At 33.7% G+C, this 21,244-nt stretch overlaps 1 protein-coding gene across 1 annotated transcript in view; it reads left to right on the top strand.

Moving 5' to 3' along the window:
- The window catches only part of LOC149080185 (cardioacceleratory peptide receptor-like), a 48,278-nt gene that overhangs the window by 13,435 nt on the left and 13,599 nt on the right, over nucleotides 1-21,244 (top strand). Inside the window, exons 2-3 of the mRNA XM_089238607.1 lie at nucleotides 19,580-19,715; nucleotides 20,018-20,121. Of these exons, the coding sequence (XP_089094733.1) occupies nucleotides 19,580-19,715; nucleotides 20,018-20,121 (240 nt within the window). The remainder of the gene's footprint in view (nucleotides 1-19,579; nucleotides 19,716-20,017; nucleotides 20,122-21,244) is intronic.

The following is a 21,244-nucleotide window of genomic DNA, read 5'->3' as shown; positions in this document are numbered from 1 at the left end:
TGAATGATATACAAAACATAATTCAAATCTCTTGGTACGAACTTCAAGAAGTGATGAAACATACATAAACTAGAATTTTTCGTCATAGAATGTGTTGTCCAATACGAAGTTTTGAAATGCAAACACAGCAATGAAAGTTCCCAGAAATATCAGGCTGACCAGCTGACCTATCCGGCATATTGGTCTCCGTTGTCCCGTTAATAATTTGCCTCAGTGGCGATAGACATTGGCTAACTGTTAGTGAAGTAAATGTTATCACTATGTGCACGCCCTACGCGAACACACGCTACTCTATTTTATCGTTATTATACCGTATTTCCCCGAAAATAAGACCCGGTCTTATATTAATTTTTGCTTCAAAAAATGCAATAGGGCTTATATTAGCAGCATCCTGAAAAATTACGCTAAGGCTTATTTTTTGGTAGAATAACTCTATCTTTTTGAAGACATTTTTGAATGTCGGTTACATAAAAATCGACAAAAAATTTCAACTTCATAAAACATTTCTTTTGGGTGTCGTCGTTGTAAACAGGATTCGATTTAGATTTTCGGGACAAACGAGGCGATGGGTCCATCCCCGCCATATACTAGCCGTTTTATTCGGTCCTCTGCGTGGAACTGTACCTATAATGATTTTTGAACCTTTGATTACGGCCGGGATTACACTATAAAAGTTTGATTAAAGATCTTTCACAAAACTTGAAAAAAAAACAACAACAACTAATAAGCCTATTGGTTACATTCGCTCCAATGTAACCTATACGCTTATTGGTTGCATCACGCAGGACAGTAATACTCCGACTTAAGCTACCTCAAATGACGTGAATTCGGAGTTCACGATTTTCTTCAAACTTGAGCATAATCACAAGATTATTATAGAGATTGTAGTGATTATTCGATGATACTCAGAAAAGAATAGTTAGATTGATTAGAACACCATATGTAAAGAATTTCTACCGATTTTTGAGAGAAGTCTTTTTTGAGTATAAGCTGGTAAAGCTTTTAGGGGTGAAAACTTTGGCCTGATTTATAAATGATCCCCCTAGTTTTGCATGACATCTTTAGTTTTTGCAGACTGGTTGCAGTTTCATACCTTAATCCAATGTTACGAATACATAAACTCCAATGTTACGAATACATTAACTCCAATGTTAAGAAAAATTGTTTTCTTTCTCCATACACAAGCAGCTTATTTCTTTCGATTGGCCAAAGATGTTATCAAAACACTGATAGCTCAAAATACAGATGACTTTACTTTCATTTGCGCAGATTTTATTGGATACAGCCATTTTTAAGGACCGAACTCAAACACGAGGCAAGTTAGATTTTACGAAGCCATAAAAACTAATACATGACCCCAGTAAGTACCGAAGCAAAAATGAAAAACTAACAAATGCTTTTCCTAAACTTTGGGCTACTTGTACTACTTGTGTGTAAAACTGCACTCCGACTAACGCGATTATCATCGGTCACACCTATCCCATAACCTAGGTATATTGCAATAATGTTTTCTAATAATGTTTTCTAATATTTTCTTCAATACGCAAACAACGTGATGTTCAGCTCTGATCTATTCCAATTTCGATAAACACAAAAGAAATGTTCCGTATGTTTTTTTATTTCCTTTCGATAAAAGTGCTTCGTAGGATTTCGACTGAGGACCAACATGTTGGATGTAATCGCTGCCATTTATAGGTAACTTAACTATAATAAGACACATTATTGACACACTAATGATACTAATTTTGGTGACGAGGTCCTCAGGGGTTTCAATGGAGTCAGACACACAATGCTCAGTAGATGGTCTCACAAAAAGAAGTCGTGATAGAATAGATCGTGGAGAAAGAGGAGCCACGTGAGGAGAAATGTGCCGTTGAAGTAACCAGCATTTCAAGATGAAAACGAGTCTGTTTCATGTTGCTGGTTGAACCACGGAACTTGATATCACATATTGCAGCACAACAGCCGAAAAAATATCATACTGTACTAGCGTCTAGGGAGGTGCTGTTAGAAACTTTCTATAAGCACCCTCATCACTTCTGCCATTGCGATTCCACCACACATTGATTTTGTTCCAGGAGTTTAGAATCACCCTGTATGTGAAGCATTACCGACCACTTCGAAGGTACATCCTTATTGTTATATGTATACTAAGTGAGCTTTGAATGACAGAATGACAGTCTCATTGAATTGTTGTCTTGACACACTATGAGTGAACACGCGGTCATTTGCAACTGGGACTTGTGATTGCTTGACTTATTTGAAGAAGGAGGCGTTTAAATGTTCAGTAAGAAACATGGAGACGAGTACAGATGAAAAATTCCAACAAAAAAATTTGTTACAAATTCACAACAAAACATTAGTAAAAAAAGGTTAATAATAACTAAGTAAAAACGAGGAGGGGGGGACGACGACAAGAAAAAGACAACAACATGACCTGTACATCATGGTCATTTATACTCATGTGGGCGTGGCCACATAACAAAACGTAATGTATCGGTTATGGTTAATATGCAACGGTTAACATAAACACACACTATATCAATGAACGCACTACAATCGCCCAATGTTAATGTATGCTTATGATCTTTGAAGGAGCTATGCAGTGACATAAAGAGAAACAAACCTTTATATAAAATTATATAAAATATCTATTGATAGTTGTGATAAATTACTTGCCATTTTTCGAGCCGAATATATGTTTTCGTCAAAAAATATTTCTCTTTTTGAAATTTATCACATTACCAATAGATGAAAAATAAGTTAGTGTTTTGGAAGCCTATTGATTTTTATAAACCGAAAGATGGAAATTATTGGTTATACAAAAAAAAAAAAAAATTACAATGACGCTTTTTCTTTGAGTATTTACGAGACGTTTATCACTTTAAAAAAAGATATATTCATTGAAAATTTATTTTATAACCAAAATTACCTGATAGTTTACTATGTAAAATTAATGAACGTAAAACTTTTATTTTTAATCAATTTAAAGATATTTTCTGATCGAGGAAAGAAAACAACTTTTTCTCTATGACTTTAAATCTCATTCAACTACGAAGATCTTCGATGAACTATAAACTTTTATGAAATTTTTCGATCGTAAACCAGAATATTTACCCACCAATGACGAATATTTGTCGTAAAAAATATTTATAATAAAAAAGAAATATTTTCCGCCCACGATCGTTCAAAATTCTTTGAATGTTTTGCAAAAGTTTCTCGAATTAGAAATTTTATTACTCAATTTTGAAACTGGGGAATGAATCATTTACTATTCGATTTAATACCTGACAAAAAATGATACGCAATTCTACTCGACGGCATTATTTAAAGGTATTAGCTATTATTCTCACGTAAGCAAATTGCAAAGCTCGAAATGAAGTAATTCTTTTTAATATTTAATGAACGTTTGACGGAACAACATCGTGAATTGAACAAGCATCTGCATTCCACCAAAAAAAGCAACATCAGAACTTTTATGAAACATTTAGAGATTGCAGTCAGAAAATATTTGCTGAAATATAATTTAACTTGTCAAACATTACAAGTCAAAGCAAATGCACAAAAATCTTAATTTCTCAGTAAAACATTTTCTAAAATTAGTTTGTAATGACTCTGGCCTGGAAGGATTGTCACTCGCGTTTCTGATCTCCGAAAGGCGGTAAAACTATTGTATTTTAAATTTCAGAGATTATTATGTGGACGACGCAATATGAAATTTATCTTTATTCTATAATTAAAAGTTTGAGAACGAACAAAAAAAACTTTTTTTTATAGTTTTTGGGAGTTTGATGGTTTGAAAATGTACTTCAAATTCATGCAATAGATTTATAAAAATTATGAAGACCATTTTTTTTTTCATTTTTGTTTAATGTTTATCGTTAGAGTAATTAATTTGCAAAAGAATTTCTATTTCAGGACAGTTCCGATGAAACGAAACACATAGATGCTACTAAATTAAATGGTGCAAGTTTTGATAGCTAGAACAAGAAAAAAAAACATTTTCGCTTAAGCATATCATCAGCATGAGAAAAAAAATGTTTTTGCGAAATTATAAGACCTCTCGTAAGAAATCCTGTAAAAATAAAATAGAAAAGCTGAACCGGAAAAGTGTGAGAAAAGTTTTTTTTAAATAAATGAACAATTTCTAGTGATTCATGGGAAGCTGAGCAGTGATATATGATCAGAGCACATCATTATCAACAAAACCAACACAGATGAGGCGACACCCGCTTGCTTCATTCTGTTCTCTTTTGACTATTCATCATTGCTTTCTATTTTCTACATCATCCCTATTTTTATCTGACGCAGGAGTTCTTCGAACATAGACTATTTCTCTCGCACGATACGAAAACACCAGAAGCAAATCCGAGTTCCAATCAGAGATACATTATATTCTGACGTGAAATATGTTTCAGAAATTAAACAAGAAAGTATTTTTTTTTTCTCAAATCAGTTTAGGACAATCGGAACAACATTTTTCAAGTGAAAAATATCTTGCTAGTAGAGAACCTGACAGAGAAATCATAAATTTTTTACTCTTGTGACCTAATATAAACCAAAATTAATGATTGTTTAACAGTACGGAAATCTCTGATCAAGATTATAGTTAAAAAAGAAAAACTCGATATCTATTCTTATTCAGCGCTAGATTAAAAACAGTATACATATATAAATCATCTTTCGATGTACAGCATACTGTGCCCATTCTGATTTTTAAAGCACATTATATATTGTGGACGATTTTATTTCCAAAACCATAATACGTATATTCTGCTTGATGATATAATGTTAAAGGAATGGTGAAAATAACTGATGCAAATCAATAAAATCGATATTATTTGATAGGGAAAAAATTGACACTTTGTAATAGACTTCTATGGACTAGACGACTTCTATGGGGGATATCAGATTGATTTATGGAACCTATTCATCATTGTCATGGTAGACAAGCTTTAAATGCTAGTTTATGATTACGGCGACTATATATATATATATATATATATATAACTGCCTTCAAATTTGAACAACTTTGAAATTGTGACTGGTGAAAATTGTCGACAAAATTGTTTCATTAATTTATTTGAAAGCATTTTATTCACAAAATCAAAAACTGTTTTATTCCTATATATGCAATAAAGAAATTTATAGCTGAATTAAATCTGCTAAGGTGATGGTTTCAAAAATAACGAATAATTTTCAAACGTGTTTTTTGTCACATTTTTGCATGTAAAACTTAATTTTTTTAAAAGAGGTATGTAAGGTATTTTCATGAACTCTTTCAACAGTGTTTCAAATAATAATAACAGTACACTGAACGGAAAACTTGGATATATGCTTGGAATTTAATATCTTTACAGCTATTTAAAAATAAAATATTGAACGTTTTTGTCAAAACACACATACGGTTTCACGAAAATTGACATATTTCAGAAAATATTTTATTTACTATGAAAAATTTAGTTCATTACACAAACAACTGTCATAGCAACATACAGCATCAAAACTGTTTGAATATATGTTGTAGTTGCTGTAGTTTTCAGTGTACAATGCCTGGCGTAAGTATTGAAACTATGCTTGTTTCGAGAGTATGATACTGAATGTCTGTAAAAGTTATCAAGATATTTCAGAAACTTCACGCAGTATTGAATTACTTTTATGTACCATTTTATAATTAAAAAGCCACAGGTTTCACAAAACCACACTAGTTGGAAAATCTGTCATAGCAATTAAAAATCGGTGAATGGAAATTTTTTTTAGTGTATCTTGGTTCATAATATAAATGATCATTTGAAATGCGTGCTATTCCGGTTATATGTTATTAAGCAGTTTGATGTATTGTGCAATTATTCAATGACACTGATTCTTTTTAACTTAACGAAGGAGTACAATAAATGACTTCAAGTTTAGCGATTTACTGCAGTGATTAATTAGATCATGCATGGAGGGTATAGGGGCGTTTGGCTGAACAAAAATAATGACAGTACATTTCAGAAGACAAAATATTTGGTGTTTTTGCTTCATACAGCATTAACGTCAACAGCCACTTCCGCCACAAGAAATTGAGTACCTCGAGAAATTTATGGATCGACAAAATTACAGTGTACATTGAAATGCAACTCTTCCAGGAATTCCTCCGCAATTTTCCATTACTGAAAAGCCTCTGGAACAAGTTTCTCTTAAGAGTAAATGCATGCTTTGTACAGGAGGGTGATAGTTTTGTTGGTTTAGTGATGCATGCAGCAAGGGAAACGGGAGAAAGCTAATTGAGGAACCCCGTGTTCAACTCCAAAAAGAAAATTGCATGGTGACTTGGCAAAGAATATTTGTCAAGCTTAAAAGGTCTAAACTTTACGAAGATAAATATTCTAAAGTTTTGAGCTTCTATTGTTATACAGTTACTTTTACATTAGGAAGACCAGAAGCCAATTAACGTTGTTTATCAATTATCATCTGTCGTGAAGTATTAAACAATACCTGCATAGAACACGAATTTGTAAAAACAGTAAATAATGCATAAATGTAGCAGAGTTATATAACGTTAATTAATTACCGATGTCAGAAGTTGGAAGGAATTTTTCTTCTCCTATTTTTAATTTATTAATTAAGAAGATGAAGTAGTTCTCGTCAGAAAGTGAGCTGGCGAAATGAAAAAAAAATAGTGAGATTAATACATCAAGATATTCAAAATATTGTTTCATCGTGTAGAAAGTGGAACACTAGGTAAAATTAAAAAGACAAACAATAAACTATTTGATTTAATAATAATAATAATAAATAGATCTCCTGATGTGTGTACTAATCGGAGCCTCTATGCGGAATCTAATTTTGTACACTCAGTGTATTTTAGCAGCATTTAGCGTATTATCTAAAAATATCAATGAGATCTATAGCGTATTTCTGAAGAGATTCCTATCTGGTCCCTATTTTTCCGTAAATATACCGACCTTTTCAGGGCTGTAGTTAAGATGAGCTACTATTCAAATGAGCCAAACGAGGCTTAAAGTTGAGAGACATCGGCTGTTTTTTACTCAGACCACCGGACATCCAGTTTTTCCGGAGATAGGGCGTCGACCCCCTTTCCGGAACGTAATTTATTGTCGGCCTACAAAGGAATTAGCGAAGTTTGCCTCTCTCCACGGGCAATCAAACAGGATCAGGGGACCGTCTAACTTTTTAGTGTCCCGAGGGAGGAGAGCATGTAGCAAGTATTTCAAGGCAGAAACAGTGATAACATCAATGTAATATTTTTATGCGTATCCAAACACTTCATTTTATTCATTAAATCTATTGAGATTTTTTTACCTAGACCTACAGATAAGACACAATTTCAAATGCCCGGACAAACATATCTATATTCAAATCGGTTTTTTGTCAGAACACGAAACATGTCATCCATTCAGCATAGTAGATTCAAAACCATAAATAAATATCAATAAATAAATAAGTGAAGAAATAGTGTAGGGAAATACATGCGATGACTTGGAATTTCTATGAAAAAAAATATTTGTGTCGAAGAAAAAATATTACATTATTGTTTTACATAATGCATAATTAGAAAAGCTGGCAGTGCGCGGAGAATCAGAAAATCCAAAGACGATTAACATGTTCCAGTAGGTGTTTGAATTTGAACATTTCAAAAATTATATATTTGAAGATGTGAAACACATAAGCTCGTTTATTTGCTTCGCGTTATTGCACAGGAAAAAACTATTAAACTACGAACTTGAGTTTTTAGACGATATAAACAAATAAACGTTTATATTTAAAGGTAGGAACTTGTTGAGCTAGTGCAAAGTTTAAGTGATCAGATTGAAAGATTATTGCAAAAATAACAGTTGTGTCTAACATGTAATGTCATTGCGTTAAACTAGGGTCTATATTAATATTAAAATAAATTAGATACCCCCCCCCCCCCGAAATATTAGAGATGAATGACTAGTGTTATTTCTGTTAAATATCAATAAATATATTAAACCCCATTATGAACAATGAATTTATGTGAAGCCATACCGATAGATTTTTTCTTCTTAAAAAATTATAAATATCGTCTAGATAATTTAAAGATAAAAATCTGCTCGTATGACGATCGCCATCCAAACACCTCGAAATTTGGAGAATTTTCCCCAGTTATCTGCAATCGGTTTATCTCCCATTTTGGAAACAATGACGCAATGAGCCGAACATAACAGTTGTCATTAATCTTTAGTGCTTGTCTTACATTATCTCGATCGCTTTACAGATATGTGAACGTAATTCCTTTTTTTTCCATCTCTGATAAAGCGAGGAATATGCCAACGGGCAAAATGATAGGCATATATGTGTATTTATTTATTCATTCTTGCTAAAATATCACTTAAATCATAAGAGAGATTGGTGATAACTGTTTAAGATGTTGTTTCAGAACAGCAGTTTAGACGATATATTACTAGTTTGAGTCATCAAAACTGAGTACTTTTATTTCAAAAACGTAGATACATTTTATAAATATATTATTGGTTAACGCCGAAGATTCTAGATTATTTTTGGATTGATTCCTTATACTATACTACCTTATTAAATAAAAAAATTATATACTTCTAGGATCGAATACGTTAACTGACGGCAAATAGTTTAAGAAAAAAAATTTAAATACCACGAAAAAATTATGACGTATATCATGAAGCAAGATGACAACTAATATGTGGGGAGTGGATATTTAAAATTATTTGTTAATTGTATATTATACGGCCCTTTATGACTTGAAATAATAAATTAACCCTTTCAGTACCACGTTATAAAAAATGAAAAATAGCTATCATGAAAAAATTTTGGTAGGTCATTTTAGTTAATTAAGGACTGAAAACAAAAAACTTTTCAAAAAATTATCTAGCACACAACGATTCAATTAACCTGGTACTTGAACGTTTCGTTAGTATTAGACGCTTACAATAAAAAAAAATACCGATTCAAATATGGTGAATAATTGTTTCATATATTTGTGAGAGAGCGTTTTGTAAACGCGGTGTTTTACAAAATGCTTACAATGTGATGGTAGTGCAGTAAACACTTTAACGGGGCGAAAAATCACACACACACACACACACACACACACAAAAACTGAATTATATTAATTAACATTATTTAAAAACCTAATATTCCCACACTTGTGATATCATATGATAATCGTTAAGTAGTTAAGTAGTTATACTGTCTTTATACTTCAAAATACCAACACCCAACAACGTATGTAAGGGATGTTACGGAAATCAAAAAGTTGGTGGTAATTAAAAGTACTGTCAGTACTGAAAAGGTTAAACTTTACTGATAATGTATGATGTTAATAAACAATACTGATAAAATGGGGAAAAAATGGAAATAAATATAGCACATAATGGTGCTAAAAAAAACAAATCATGAGAAAAATCAAAACTTTATTGCAAAAGAAGACACGTCAATAAAATATAAATTGCCAGCATTGTTGACGAATTAGCATATTAGAAAGAAGACAGCAAGTGATTTTTTTAAACTCGCTGTTTTCTAATAAGGAAATTGAAAAGTAAAAGAGAATACTCGGAAAAGTTTTTCGTATCTGTTTGAATAGAAATTGATTTTCAGATTGAAAAGCAGTTTCTTTCGAGAAGATGAAGAAACAAAGATCGAATGACAGATATTACTTGACTAGTGAAAATTTCTCAGTACCGCGAAATCCTTAAGAGGGTCGAAAAGGGAAAAAACAATTCATGGAATTTAGGCCAAATTTCCTAAGAAAGATGTTTTATTTTAAAGCGGCTTGACTTATCTTGAAAGAAAATTCCAATAAACGATCAGCGTAAAGGGGAAAAGCATTCGTCGATTATTTGATTTTCTTCCAGGTGAGTGATGTCCCGTAGCAAAGTCTCATTTATTTTGCTGCAAATTCACATAAGTTCTGCGATGTGGTTTTATTTCAAATGTTCACATTTTCTTTCTTAAGATAATTAAGTTCAGGATAGGACAAAGTTAAATATTTGTTTTCTTTAATTTTCACCGCTTTGTGTACTTTCAAGAACAAAAGACATTCGTTTTCAAATTTAAATAAAAACGAATACGTTTGAAACATCTCTGCGAAGTTCAAACAAGTTTCATTTTTTTCCGACTTGGAAAGAATAAAAGATGATTATTATTCTACGTCAACTGGGAAATAGTCTCAGCTATTTCATTCCAGACTTTACGAAATAAAAATAGAATAAATTCGAATGAACTTTGTTATATTTAGCTACATTGAATAAATACATAATGAATTATGAAAACAGTTCAAAGTTAAAAATGTTATTATTTTTAATTTCTTTTCCAATTTTTTTGGTGATTACAATTGATTTTTAAAGTTATTCAAATTCGTACTTGAATTTTGTGTTAAAAATTTGGCTCGGTGAAACATTCGAAAAAACTTCATCAGTAAATGTTAATAAACTTCATATAAATGAAAAAAAGATGAATAGTGACGCTTATTAATCACGCATTTCTTGAGAAAATAATATTTTTCTTATGTCAAGAAAAACAGCCTTGAGGATACTATTCAAGAAATAATAGATGGATATAATTATTCATTTTTTGAAGCACTACGTTGTTGAATAAAAATTACAAATGTGTAACTTAGGTATATATTATACTGTATATTATTTAATGTCAATCGGTCACTGTAAAATACACTACAGCATCACGGTATTAGTTTCATAGCTCTTTTCACGTCTTTCTATTAATCTTTCATAAGTTTTTTTTGTATTGTTAGATTAATAGTAGCATCATTTCATCGTTCATCGTATGATCTGTATGGAAGATGGTTGGTATAAATTGCATCGAGCTGATAAGTTTATTGCCCATGATATTTGCGAATGGGTTTCTACTTGGCAATCGTTCTCCAACTGTAATAAATCAATCTTTGTTTTTTTTATTATTATTTTTCTCGCATTTTCTTCTTCACGCATTTTCATCTCTTGAGGAATCCTCTTCACAGCCTTTGTACCAAGTGGACACGACCCTCTGATGATTAATGCGAAAAACTACACTTGACTTCGCTATTTCCGATTTCTTAAGACTCGGGAAGATTACTTTTAATTTTTTTTCATCGACTGACTTTAAGTCGAGCGGATGTTTTTCCCTATCATTACATAAGAAGCATAACTGAAAAAGGAATTAAAATATCGTTTTTTGAATTGAAATAAATTTGAGATCTAATGAGAACTAACTATCTAACTTCATTTTATAACAAATAGTTCTCCCAAAATCAGAGTCAAATTCTTGAGGGATTTGGAAAAGATACCAAGACCTGGTCAGAGCTACCTAAGGAGCACAACCTAGAGAGTATTTATTTTTCATCTAGTTATATTCGGTGAGGCTATGCATGGAGACCTGTATTTTCTTTCGAAGACAGTGGTGGTTCATCGGCGCGTGAGCTAAGAAAATTCTTAATATCCGCACACTTAATTTGAGCACTTTGCGCGCAATAAGGTACAAGATCTTGCGTTCCTATGTCCAGTTATTTCGTTAAGCTGTTGGTTCCCGTGAATGCACGATTAAGCTTTTCCACGGAGATTCATACTTGTCAACTCAGGGATTTCATTTTAACTAAAGGTCTTGAAATAAATCACTAGCAAGTCGATTCTCTTTGGACTTGATTAACTTAGAGAATGCATTGGACTATCCTGAAAACAAACTGTTGGGCGTAGCCACCACTCACTAACATTTACGAGTTATAAGTTGTACTCCTCGAAGAATGTTGGTGACGAAGATTGAAAATTGGTATAGTTATATTCATATAAACATATTCATGCTGAAGGTGATTTATTCATGAATGATAATGTAAAGATGTAACTGTCTTTATAGTTAACGCTTCTGGTGCACCCATGACCCACTCCTAAGGGTATAAAGGTTAATTTTCTGTAGATCCAACGCCGCCATCTTGCTCAGTACAGATCCCGCAGGGCGAGACGGAAATATACCCCGAATCGAGTGCCAAAAGAGGTGAAGTTCGATGAGTTTTGCCACCCTGTTAATGTTCGTCGTCTGGTTTCTTGCTATACATACAAATCTATAGCTTTGGACCAAACACTGCATAACGACAGGGCTAGACCAAGTCTCACCCTACAACAGTACGGTAAAACTAACCTATCTCACGACGGTCTATCTCTATAGTTAATGGAAATATCCTGTTTTAACTTAAAAATTTCTATACGTATGTAGTAACCTTGGATATGTAACATACAAACTTGATACTTTTTTTTGGAACATATTTCAAAGAATTTCTTTCTCTCTTCATCTAGTATAGTGCTAGGCATTAATTATCGTCAGTGTTATCACACATTCTAGACCTTTTTTTTCCTTCAAGTATTCTTAGTAGTTTTTTGTGTTTTTGTGCTTTGAGCCTAATTGTTTTGTGTTCGTAAATAAGATGATTAGTTAGCTAACATAAATAAGAGTAAATTATATTTTGCATCTTAATACTTTTTGGGGTGTGTTGTATACTTTTATATATATTTCTTTTTCGAGATTAGGTGTTGAGAATTTCATTTTACTTTATTTTTTCGCATAATCTTTTATGTATAATTTGCATTGTAATGTCTTTTAGGTTAATTTAATTCACTGTTAACGTTTCTCATTTTCATATTTTTGAAGTATAGCTATATTATTTCTTATCTAGATTTAGCATTATCATTAATATGCCTCGACCTCAGTTAGTGTTGAGTAGAGCTTGCGACGGGAGGTTTCCCTGACGTAGGGGGATAGTAGCAGATAGTTTTAAGTGTAAGGGTTGTTTGGAAAGGGCAAGGTTGGAGCTCGAGGTCAAAGCATTACGTGATAGAGGAATTTGGAGGGCCCGGTTAAAACAGAGCCAGCTGTCGTCGAACAAGCAACGACAGTTTAGAGGGGAAATGGGTGGTTGAGGATGAGGTAGAGGGTGACAATGATAGAGGGTGTAATTATCGGGGATTATATAGTTAGAGAACTCCAGAACGGGGTGTGTAGGGATTTTCGGGGTTTCGAGCGCAGTACGCTAACTGGGAGGGGGGGGGGAGATGGATAACGTTCGAGAAATTTTTCGGAGGCGAAAGCTTCCTGGGCGGGTAATCATGTGGATCTGAACGAGTCAGGTAGGAACGAATGTTAGTAAGTCTCTGTCAGAGTACCGGGACTTGATATTCATTCGGGAGGAAGTTCAAAGTGGCAGTGATTCTAGTACTGCCAAGGGATAGTAAGACATTTAGTAGTAGCATCCAGCATTTCAACTCAGGCTTGAAGGACGTTTGCTCCTCTCTGGGGGTCACGTTTTTTGGAGATTCCTGGTTTCAGTGATAGATGGCTTTGTTGAGATGGGATGAACCTGAATAGTCCGGGAGATTTACGACAGCCTTAGGTCAGGTTTTTTACTTCCAGACCTAGTACATGGGAGTGTGAGTTAATTAATTATAATAATAAAAGTATTTACGGGGAATCACCCACGTCTGAGTTGGATGATTTCTCGATTGACAATACATCACAGGGCAAACGAAAATGTGTGTTAATAAATGCCAGGAGTTTGGGTAAAAATATAATGTTTTTAGAAACTATGATAACTGTGGAGGGCGTAAACCAGGGGTCGGAAACCTTTTTTTAGCTGCGGGTAAATTAACCAAAATATGTGTATTAAGAAGACGTTTCGGATATATATAAAATATATACCCGAATATAATTATACTTTATTTTCGGAACTCAAGTGGGTCACTTGAAATTATGAGATGGATCACTCGGTGACGCGCGGGTCATAGGTTGCCGAGGCCTGGTCTAGACCTTATAGCCATTACAGAATCTTTGACGAACGAGGGGGATGAATCATTCTTACACATCTGAGGATACGATAATTTTTTCATAAATAGATTTGGCAGGAAAGAAGGTGGGGGTCTTAATTTACGTGAAATCACGTTTGCTGGCTCGAGAGTACAACATACAGAGTAAGGCTATAGAAACTATATGGGTTGAACTTCAAAACAAAAAGTGTCATAAGCTTATGGCAGGAGTTTGTTATAATCCACCGAATAAGGATCTACATCGAACTACATCTGCAAGTTTCATGGGGAAATTTCCTAGGTGAGTAAACATAAGAATGTGTAAACATATTAAGGGATTTCAATTACCTGATATCGATTGGGAGGACCTATCGGCTAAAGATCAATATGAAAAAGATTTTATTTAAGTTGGTGTTGGTAATTTTTCGTATCTGCAGCCACTAGGAGCACTTCTATATTTTTTTGCAATTAATTCTCACTAGTTCAAAGGATCTTGTTGAGCATGTTTCGGTGGGGGGCGAGTTTTCCCCTACTGATCATTGTGTCGCAGTTTTCTCTGTAACTTTTCTTCGGGCAATGCTAATAAAAGAAGAATGGTTCCTTCTTTTCGAAGAACTAACTTTGATTTTTTGAGGGAAAGGTTAGCGGGAGTTTTCAAAGACCGGTTGGAATCAGTTGGTGTGATACATCAATGGGAATAATTTAGGACAAAAGTATCCACTGTTTTTCATGACGTCATACGCTTTGTTCGTAAAAAACACGTTTGTTTGTCGCACCTCCTCGGGTCCACGAGAAAGTGCGTAATCTTTATCTGGAAAAGAAAAGGCCATTTAGATAGTATGAAAGTGGAGCAGGTAACTGGTCATCATTTACTGGAAAAAAAGGACATTAAAGAAAGTGATTAGGGAAAGCAAAAAAGAAGTTGAATCTGCGATGGCAGATAACATCGGTGCTGATCCATAATCATTTTTCAAATATGTTAACAATGGATGAAAGAGGGCAGTTCTCTCCCTCTCGATAGAAGGATCTAGAGAAGAGAGCAATGTAGGCAAGTATGGTGCTTTCAATGGCTTTTTTTGCATCGGTTTTTTATAAGGAAGCTGATATCCAAAGTAGGGGTTGCTAAAGTTTTCAACGATATTCAAATGGATGATATGGAAGTCCAAAAACTTGTATGCGCAAGCAAAGAACCAGGGCCAAGTGATACTTATCCTATAGTCTTTAGGGAATATACTAATGAATTGTTGGCCCGTTCGCACAGATTTGCAGAAGTAATGTTGCAGAGGGTATCGTCCCAGTGGATTGGAGCTGACTAATGTGGTTCCGATATTAAAAAGGGTAGTAGGGAAACAGTATCGAATTATCGTCCAGTGAGTTTGACGCGCTCCATCACGAAAATTCTGTAAATTATCATCAAAAGGCAATTGGTGAAGTGGATAGACGAGAATAACGTGTTGTCGAAAAAAACAACAACACAGGTTCAGAAAGGGGAAGTCATGTGTAACCAAACTCCTTTGCTTCTATGATCACGTGACAAAGGATTTGAAAAAGGTAAAAAACGTCGATATTGTTATATTGTTTATCTTGATTTACAGAATGCATTCGATCGGGTCCAGCATGTTAATTCTCGAAGCGGATACATGAGATTGGGGTTGGGGCAACTAGTTGAATTGAATAGAATCGTGGTTTAGAAATAGATGACAACGGGCTATGGTGAACGGTGAATTTTCCGATTGAACCGGTATGACAAGTGAAGTCGCTCAAGGAAGTGTTCTTGGACCCATACTTTTCTGACTTTTTATCGATAGATTCAATCAGGGTATCGACGGGATTGCCAGCAAATTGAATTGCCCCCAACGGGAAGCTAATAAGGCTTAAATTAAAGCAAAAGGGGCTCCAGACGAACTTGAATATGATTGCAGCATGGGCAAATGATTGGAGCATGGCTTTTAGAGTTTACAAGTGCAAGGTCGCTGATTTTGGTTCGAACAACCCACGCCACGTTTCACTTACCAGTTGAGTGGTATTACTATCGCGAATGCAACTAGGGTCACCAATTTAGAAATTCTCATTGACGAGCGGTTTAGTTTTTCTGAAAATTGTTAAGCGGTGGTTGAAAAAAGCGAATAGAATGCTCGGTTTCATTCTCAAAAAGCTCTCTTCGACTCCTATGAGACTTAGTTTGTTCTAAACTAGAGTATGTCGTAAGGTTTCGGAGACCATACCTAGAGGGACATAGACTTGGTTCTCGGGGTGGAAAGATGGGCTACACATGCTCTTGTTGGCACGCAAGGTTTCAGCTATAAAGAAAGACTTGATTTCTTGAATATGTGTTTATTAGGGGAACGCAGGTGTCGGGGGATATTATCGAAGTTTTAAATTTTCAACGGGATGGAAAGGATGAACCCATGAGTTATTAATGCACCGTCAATGTCTTCTTCGACAAGGAGACACCAGTATCGTTTAGTAAGAGACAATTCCAGGTTGTGGTGTCGCAGGAGGTTTTTGCATTAATAAGGTTGTTAATAAACGGAATAGCATACCTCCGAGCGTCGTGAGTTCTATTCACAATTGGCACGTTTAAAGGCAAGTATGGCAAGTTTAACGATGAACATAATGGGATAAATAGAGAAGCTATCCTTACTCAGATGAGATATACAGGGTGTCTTGTTGTAAGTGATACACCACCTTTCTCTCATAACCGTCCGTGGAATATGGGGAAGTATCAAATTACGTCATAACACCAGTCATCATTTTTTTTCCCGGTTTCTTAAAAAAATCGAATGAATTTTCCCGATTCTTTGTGCTTTTGTGATTTTTTTTTTGAGAAGAAGATAATGCAAAGGAGGGTTGAAAATTCATCACAGGGCTTTGTTCTTTGAATTTTTCATTCTGGGAGAAATGAAGTGATTTATGATGAGAAAAATGGTTCGTGCTTTTTTTATTTAAATTTTTACCGAAAAGCCATTAATTATTAAAGACATTTTATCAAGTGAAATTTCTCATGTCTGCAGGAGGTTGAGTGGTTTGCACCAATTATCCATTATTATAATTTTTCTATGCACGAAATAAGTAAGTAATAAATAGGCTATGTAATAAAACCTTGAATATATACATCTAATTCATTAATTTACTGCGTATGTGAATTCCAAAGAAATTTTGTCAATCACACACGTTTGTCTCCAAATATTATAACATTGCGAGCGCACTTCGTGAAATACTAAAGTTGGAAAGGGCAAATTTTTACAATATGGTTGTGATCTCAATTTGTATTTCAATCTTCAAAAGAAATTATTCCTGAGCATACCGGTGGTAAAAAATTTTCATGAAGGGCATCAAATACCTTTAAAATTTAAAAATAATTCAAATTTTTTTCCTTAAAAAAATGAGAAAATCTCCTGAAAATTGCATCAGAAAAATTAAAATTAGATCTTAATGGTGAGTTTAATTGCCGTCTCCGTAAGTATTCATTTTCAGGAATCATAAAGTAAAATGTGACTACATCAGTTTTCACAGAAGTCATATGATGCATTGTTCTCTACTTTCTGATTCTAGTTGTCGAAGTCGTTGTTTGGAGATTGAAAGTTTCAATCAAAGATTTTCCCATGTCCATGGGACTTCATCGGCGCGTTCCGTGATATCTGATGATAGTACTAGACGTTAATGACATCAAGACATTGTATAATCGTACTAAAAAAAGAAGCTATTTGAATGTAAGCTGCTTTCGACTTTAAAATAGCAACTATTGGAGTCATGTTCAACCTAAATATGTGCCAGAGACTTAACAATTCAATGTCTTGATGCATCAATCCATGATCAAAGGCAAAGATGGTCATGGTATAATATATTTCTTAATTAGAACGCGTTTTTCTATACAAGGAAGTTGAAGCAAAAACAAGCGTAAATCTACATTTTCAAAAATTTCCTCTTCTTATACCTGTAATGTTAAGAATGAACGAATCTACATCTTTGATAAACAAAAAAGTAAAAAGTATTGTTACATTTTGAAAGGCATTCAAAACACTTTATGCATATTTTTCCCACTCAATATGCTCAAGGAAAAAAACTTTCAGAGAAGATAGAAATGCAAACTATAGCCGAACTATAAATTTGGACTTTCCAACTTGTGCGTTTCAGGAATGTCATTTGGAGGTTTCCAGAATGTTCTAATTTTTAGAAACAAACGTGTATTCTGTTATTTATAACCAGAAACTAAGTAAAGCAGGCAAGGTTCTGAATGTTGTATGCATTCGGTTGAGGTATAATCTTCTATTTACCCTGGCGTAGCGTTGCCGTATTGTGTAACATCGATAAGAGCCCTACTTAGAGCAAGTTGATCTTCTCCCATTTTCTGACCTTGCTAAGATAAGTAGAAAGAAGGCCGATGAACGCAGTTCTCACTCTAACCGGTGCCATTAATTCTCTGTTTCTCTATCTCTTTCTCGCGCTATTTCATTCTCTTCATCTCAAAATGCTCACTTACCTTCCTAATGTTAAATTTCACTGGTTTCCTTTGGGATTGTGCAGTTCCAGAATAATAAAATCCAATGTTTACATCGAGTCTGAACGTCGAGCAGAAAGTGTGATTAAGAGAAGTAACATGAATTCGCACAGCGCTCAATCTCTCTTCCACTTCAAAATTACAGTCATTTGGAATAGAATCACCTATGGATATGCGTCGCTCAAATTCGATTTGCATAATTTTTCCATTTATTGCATACACCAAGAGCATGGACCACAAATAATTGAAAACCAAAATTTCAAATATCTTTCACCAGATAATAAATACTGCATATGTTTCGTGAAACTCCAGTATCGATTTGTTCTGATATTTCTGAGAGTTTTTGTCTTTCCTTTTGATTCGCGTAAATTGTTCGTAGAAATTCGATATCATTGTGTCGCTTGAAAATGAATACTTACAAACTTTAATATGATGCAGAAGAATTTCAGTGAAAGCAGTCTGATGGATGTGGGGATTTTCAAGGCACTGAATTACTGAGCTAAAACTAACTGACTGGCGGTATACGTAAGGTTGGGGATCAGGAGGATAGATTTTCACTTTATGTGCTTGTTCCTTTATATGTATTTCATGCGAAGCGAAAGAAAAGAGCAATGAGAAATAAGGTCTCAGCCACTGAGGAGGGATTCAATTTATGTGCGTTTCGATGAGCGGTCCTGTCAAAAGTATGTCACAACACGGACAAGAAATCTTTTTGTGGCCTCGTCCTCACTCGATCACGTTTACCACGCGTGGATGGCTACAGAATTTCAGAATCATCTTTCAGCAACGTACCACGTACTATAAAAATATCAGAACTATTCCTCTGTCTTTTATCTTTTTTAAATCAGAATTATTCTCACTCCAGAAAACTTGAGAGCCTATTTATAGAAGATTCTAAAATTCAGAACGGAAAGAAATGAAGTCAGAATGACATAAACGCATGGTTTCTCCATTTTGATGTTACTTTAATGGTATATAAGCTACTAACCTTATCTTTTATCCAAGAATCGGAAAAGCATTTTTTCTTATGATTGAAAAGGAATGTGAATGTTGATTTTTGAAGATTAGCCGATCTTATTTAAAAGCATCATACAATCGGATATTTTATTCGGCAGATTGCTCTTTATATAAAAATAATATTACTTTTCCGATTTATTTATTTATTATTAAATAACGTATGAAATGATTTATGTGATCGTGAGTGCTTGATTACCGTATGTATTCATGTTGAATACCATAACGTAACCCCTAGTGCACACGTTTTCCATTTTGAACTATTATATTTTTTCGATTTTAGACAGAACAAATGACGTTTTTGTGGATTATATTCTTTCTGATTGTGGTAGCAAACAGCTCAGTCATTGGTGGTTTGCTCATGTCCAAGAACCGAAAGTCACGAATGAATTTTTTCATTATGCATCTCGCCATCGCAGGTAATCTTTGACTAAATCACAAAATCTACATAGAGATCAAGACACTTGATCAAAAAAATTTTTTTTAGAATGTTGTTGCTCATGATGTGATTGCGATTTTTAAACGCTAAAGTAGAATCATTTTTTTGTGATTAATAATGAAATTTTAAATTTTAAAATATTTGTAATAACATTCAAGGAATTTTGAGCTCAAATGATATATACTTTTATTTTCTCTCTCTCCATTATTTTAATAATCTAACAAGAAATAATTGAACATATTTTAAAGCCTTGAAAATTTTTTATTCTTGTTGATAATATAGATCTTTGCGTTGGCTTGATAAATGTGCTAACTGATATCATATGGAGAACAACAGTAGACTTCTATGGGGGAAATTTTATATGCAAACTCATAAAGTATTTGCAGGTAAGTAGTAATATGAAGTTAATGTAACCTCACACACACAAAGACATTCAAACATTTATATATTCTTAACTTAGGTTTGTAAGACCATAGATCAACAGTATAAAGTCAGTTTTGAACTGCTCTACAAAGATACCAGTTTCGGGATTCCAATACACAGCAGATAAAAGACCAAAATCCACTGAATAAAATTCTTTTTTAACATTGAATTACTCGAAAAAGACGCCACAAATTAATGTTTTAAAGGATTCCAACATTTTATAAACATAGTAGATTTTTCGTTTAAAAAAACATGATCATTGGTAAACATAACATAAATTGTTTTCACAGAAACAACAATTTCTCCGAACACTCATCTGAAGTTGAACAAGAAAAATCATTTTTCGCTCTGCATTTGTTTATATCCTTTCTAGATAATTAGAATGGCTTCCGATTTAAATCATGCGTAAGCTACTAACTCCAACTTCTAAATATTCAATGTACTTCGTTGGCATCGTTTGGCAGTCGTCCAGGATTTTAAAGTGCAGCGAAACAGGATAGCATTTTGTCCGTGGGTTATCAACCCTTGGATATGATATGATTTGTCTGTGACAAGAGACATAATGGTCTAAAGTTTTCGAAATTCATAATTTTATGCTGTCTATTTTCTTAATTTGGTTTCCCATCTATATAACGAAAAGCTCCAATGCATTTTTTTTCATCTCTATTTATACATACTTTTTTCTTAGGATTAATTTTGAAAGTTACTTCAAAACAATATATTTATGTTTTGTCCTTGTGAAACAAAGAAGGTTACTTCGGATTTTATTAAAATATATTTGAAATAAGTTAAATAATTTTTAGACTATATATATATATATATATTTTTACTGTAACATAAGATTTTTTACTTTTGAAAAACATATCTCTTATGAAGTTTATTTAAACCAGCGGTTCTCAACCGGTGATCCGTGTGAACTCGCAGGGGCTCCGCGGCCGCTAGAGGAAAATAAAAAAAAACTAGTAAATTTGAAAAAAATGATTATAAATATTTTTGAATAAAAATGTCAGTAACTTTGATGAATAAATAGAAAATAGGCCTACGGGGCTCCACCATAGAAATTATATACTAGAAAGGGCTCCGTGG

The sequence above is a fragment of the Pholcus phalangioides genome, unplaced genomic scaffold (assembly GCF_987345545.1).
Source record: "Pholcus phalangioides strain wild (caught in Gottingen) unplaced genomic scaffold, Ppha-v1.0 ptg000011l_1, whole genome shotgun sequence".
Lineage (NCBI taxonomy): Eukaryota > Metazoa > Arthropoda > Arachnida > Araneae > Pholcidae > Pholcus > Pholcus phalangioides.
This window is presented reverse-complemented; position numbering and strand designations above follow the sequence as displayed.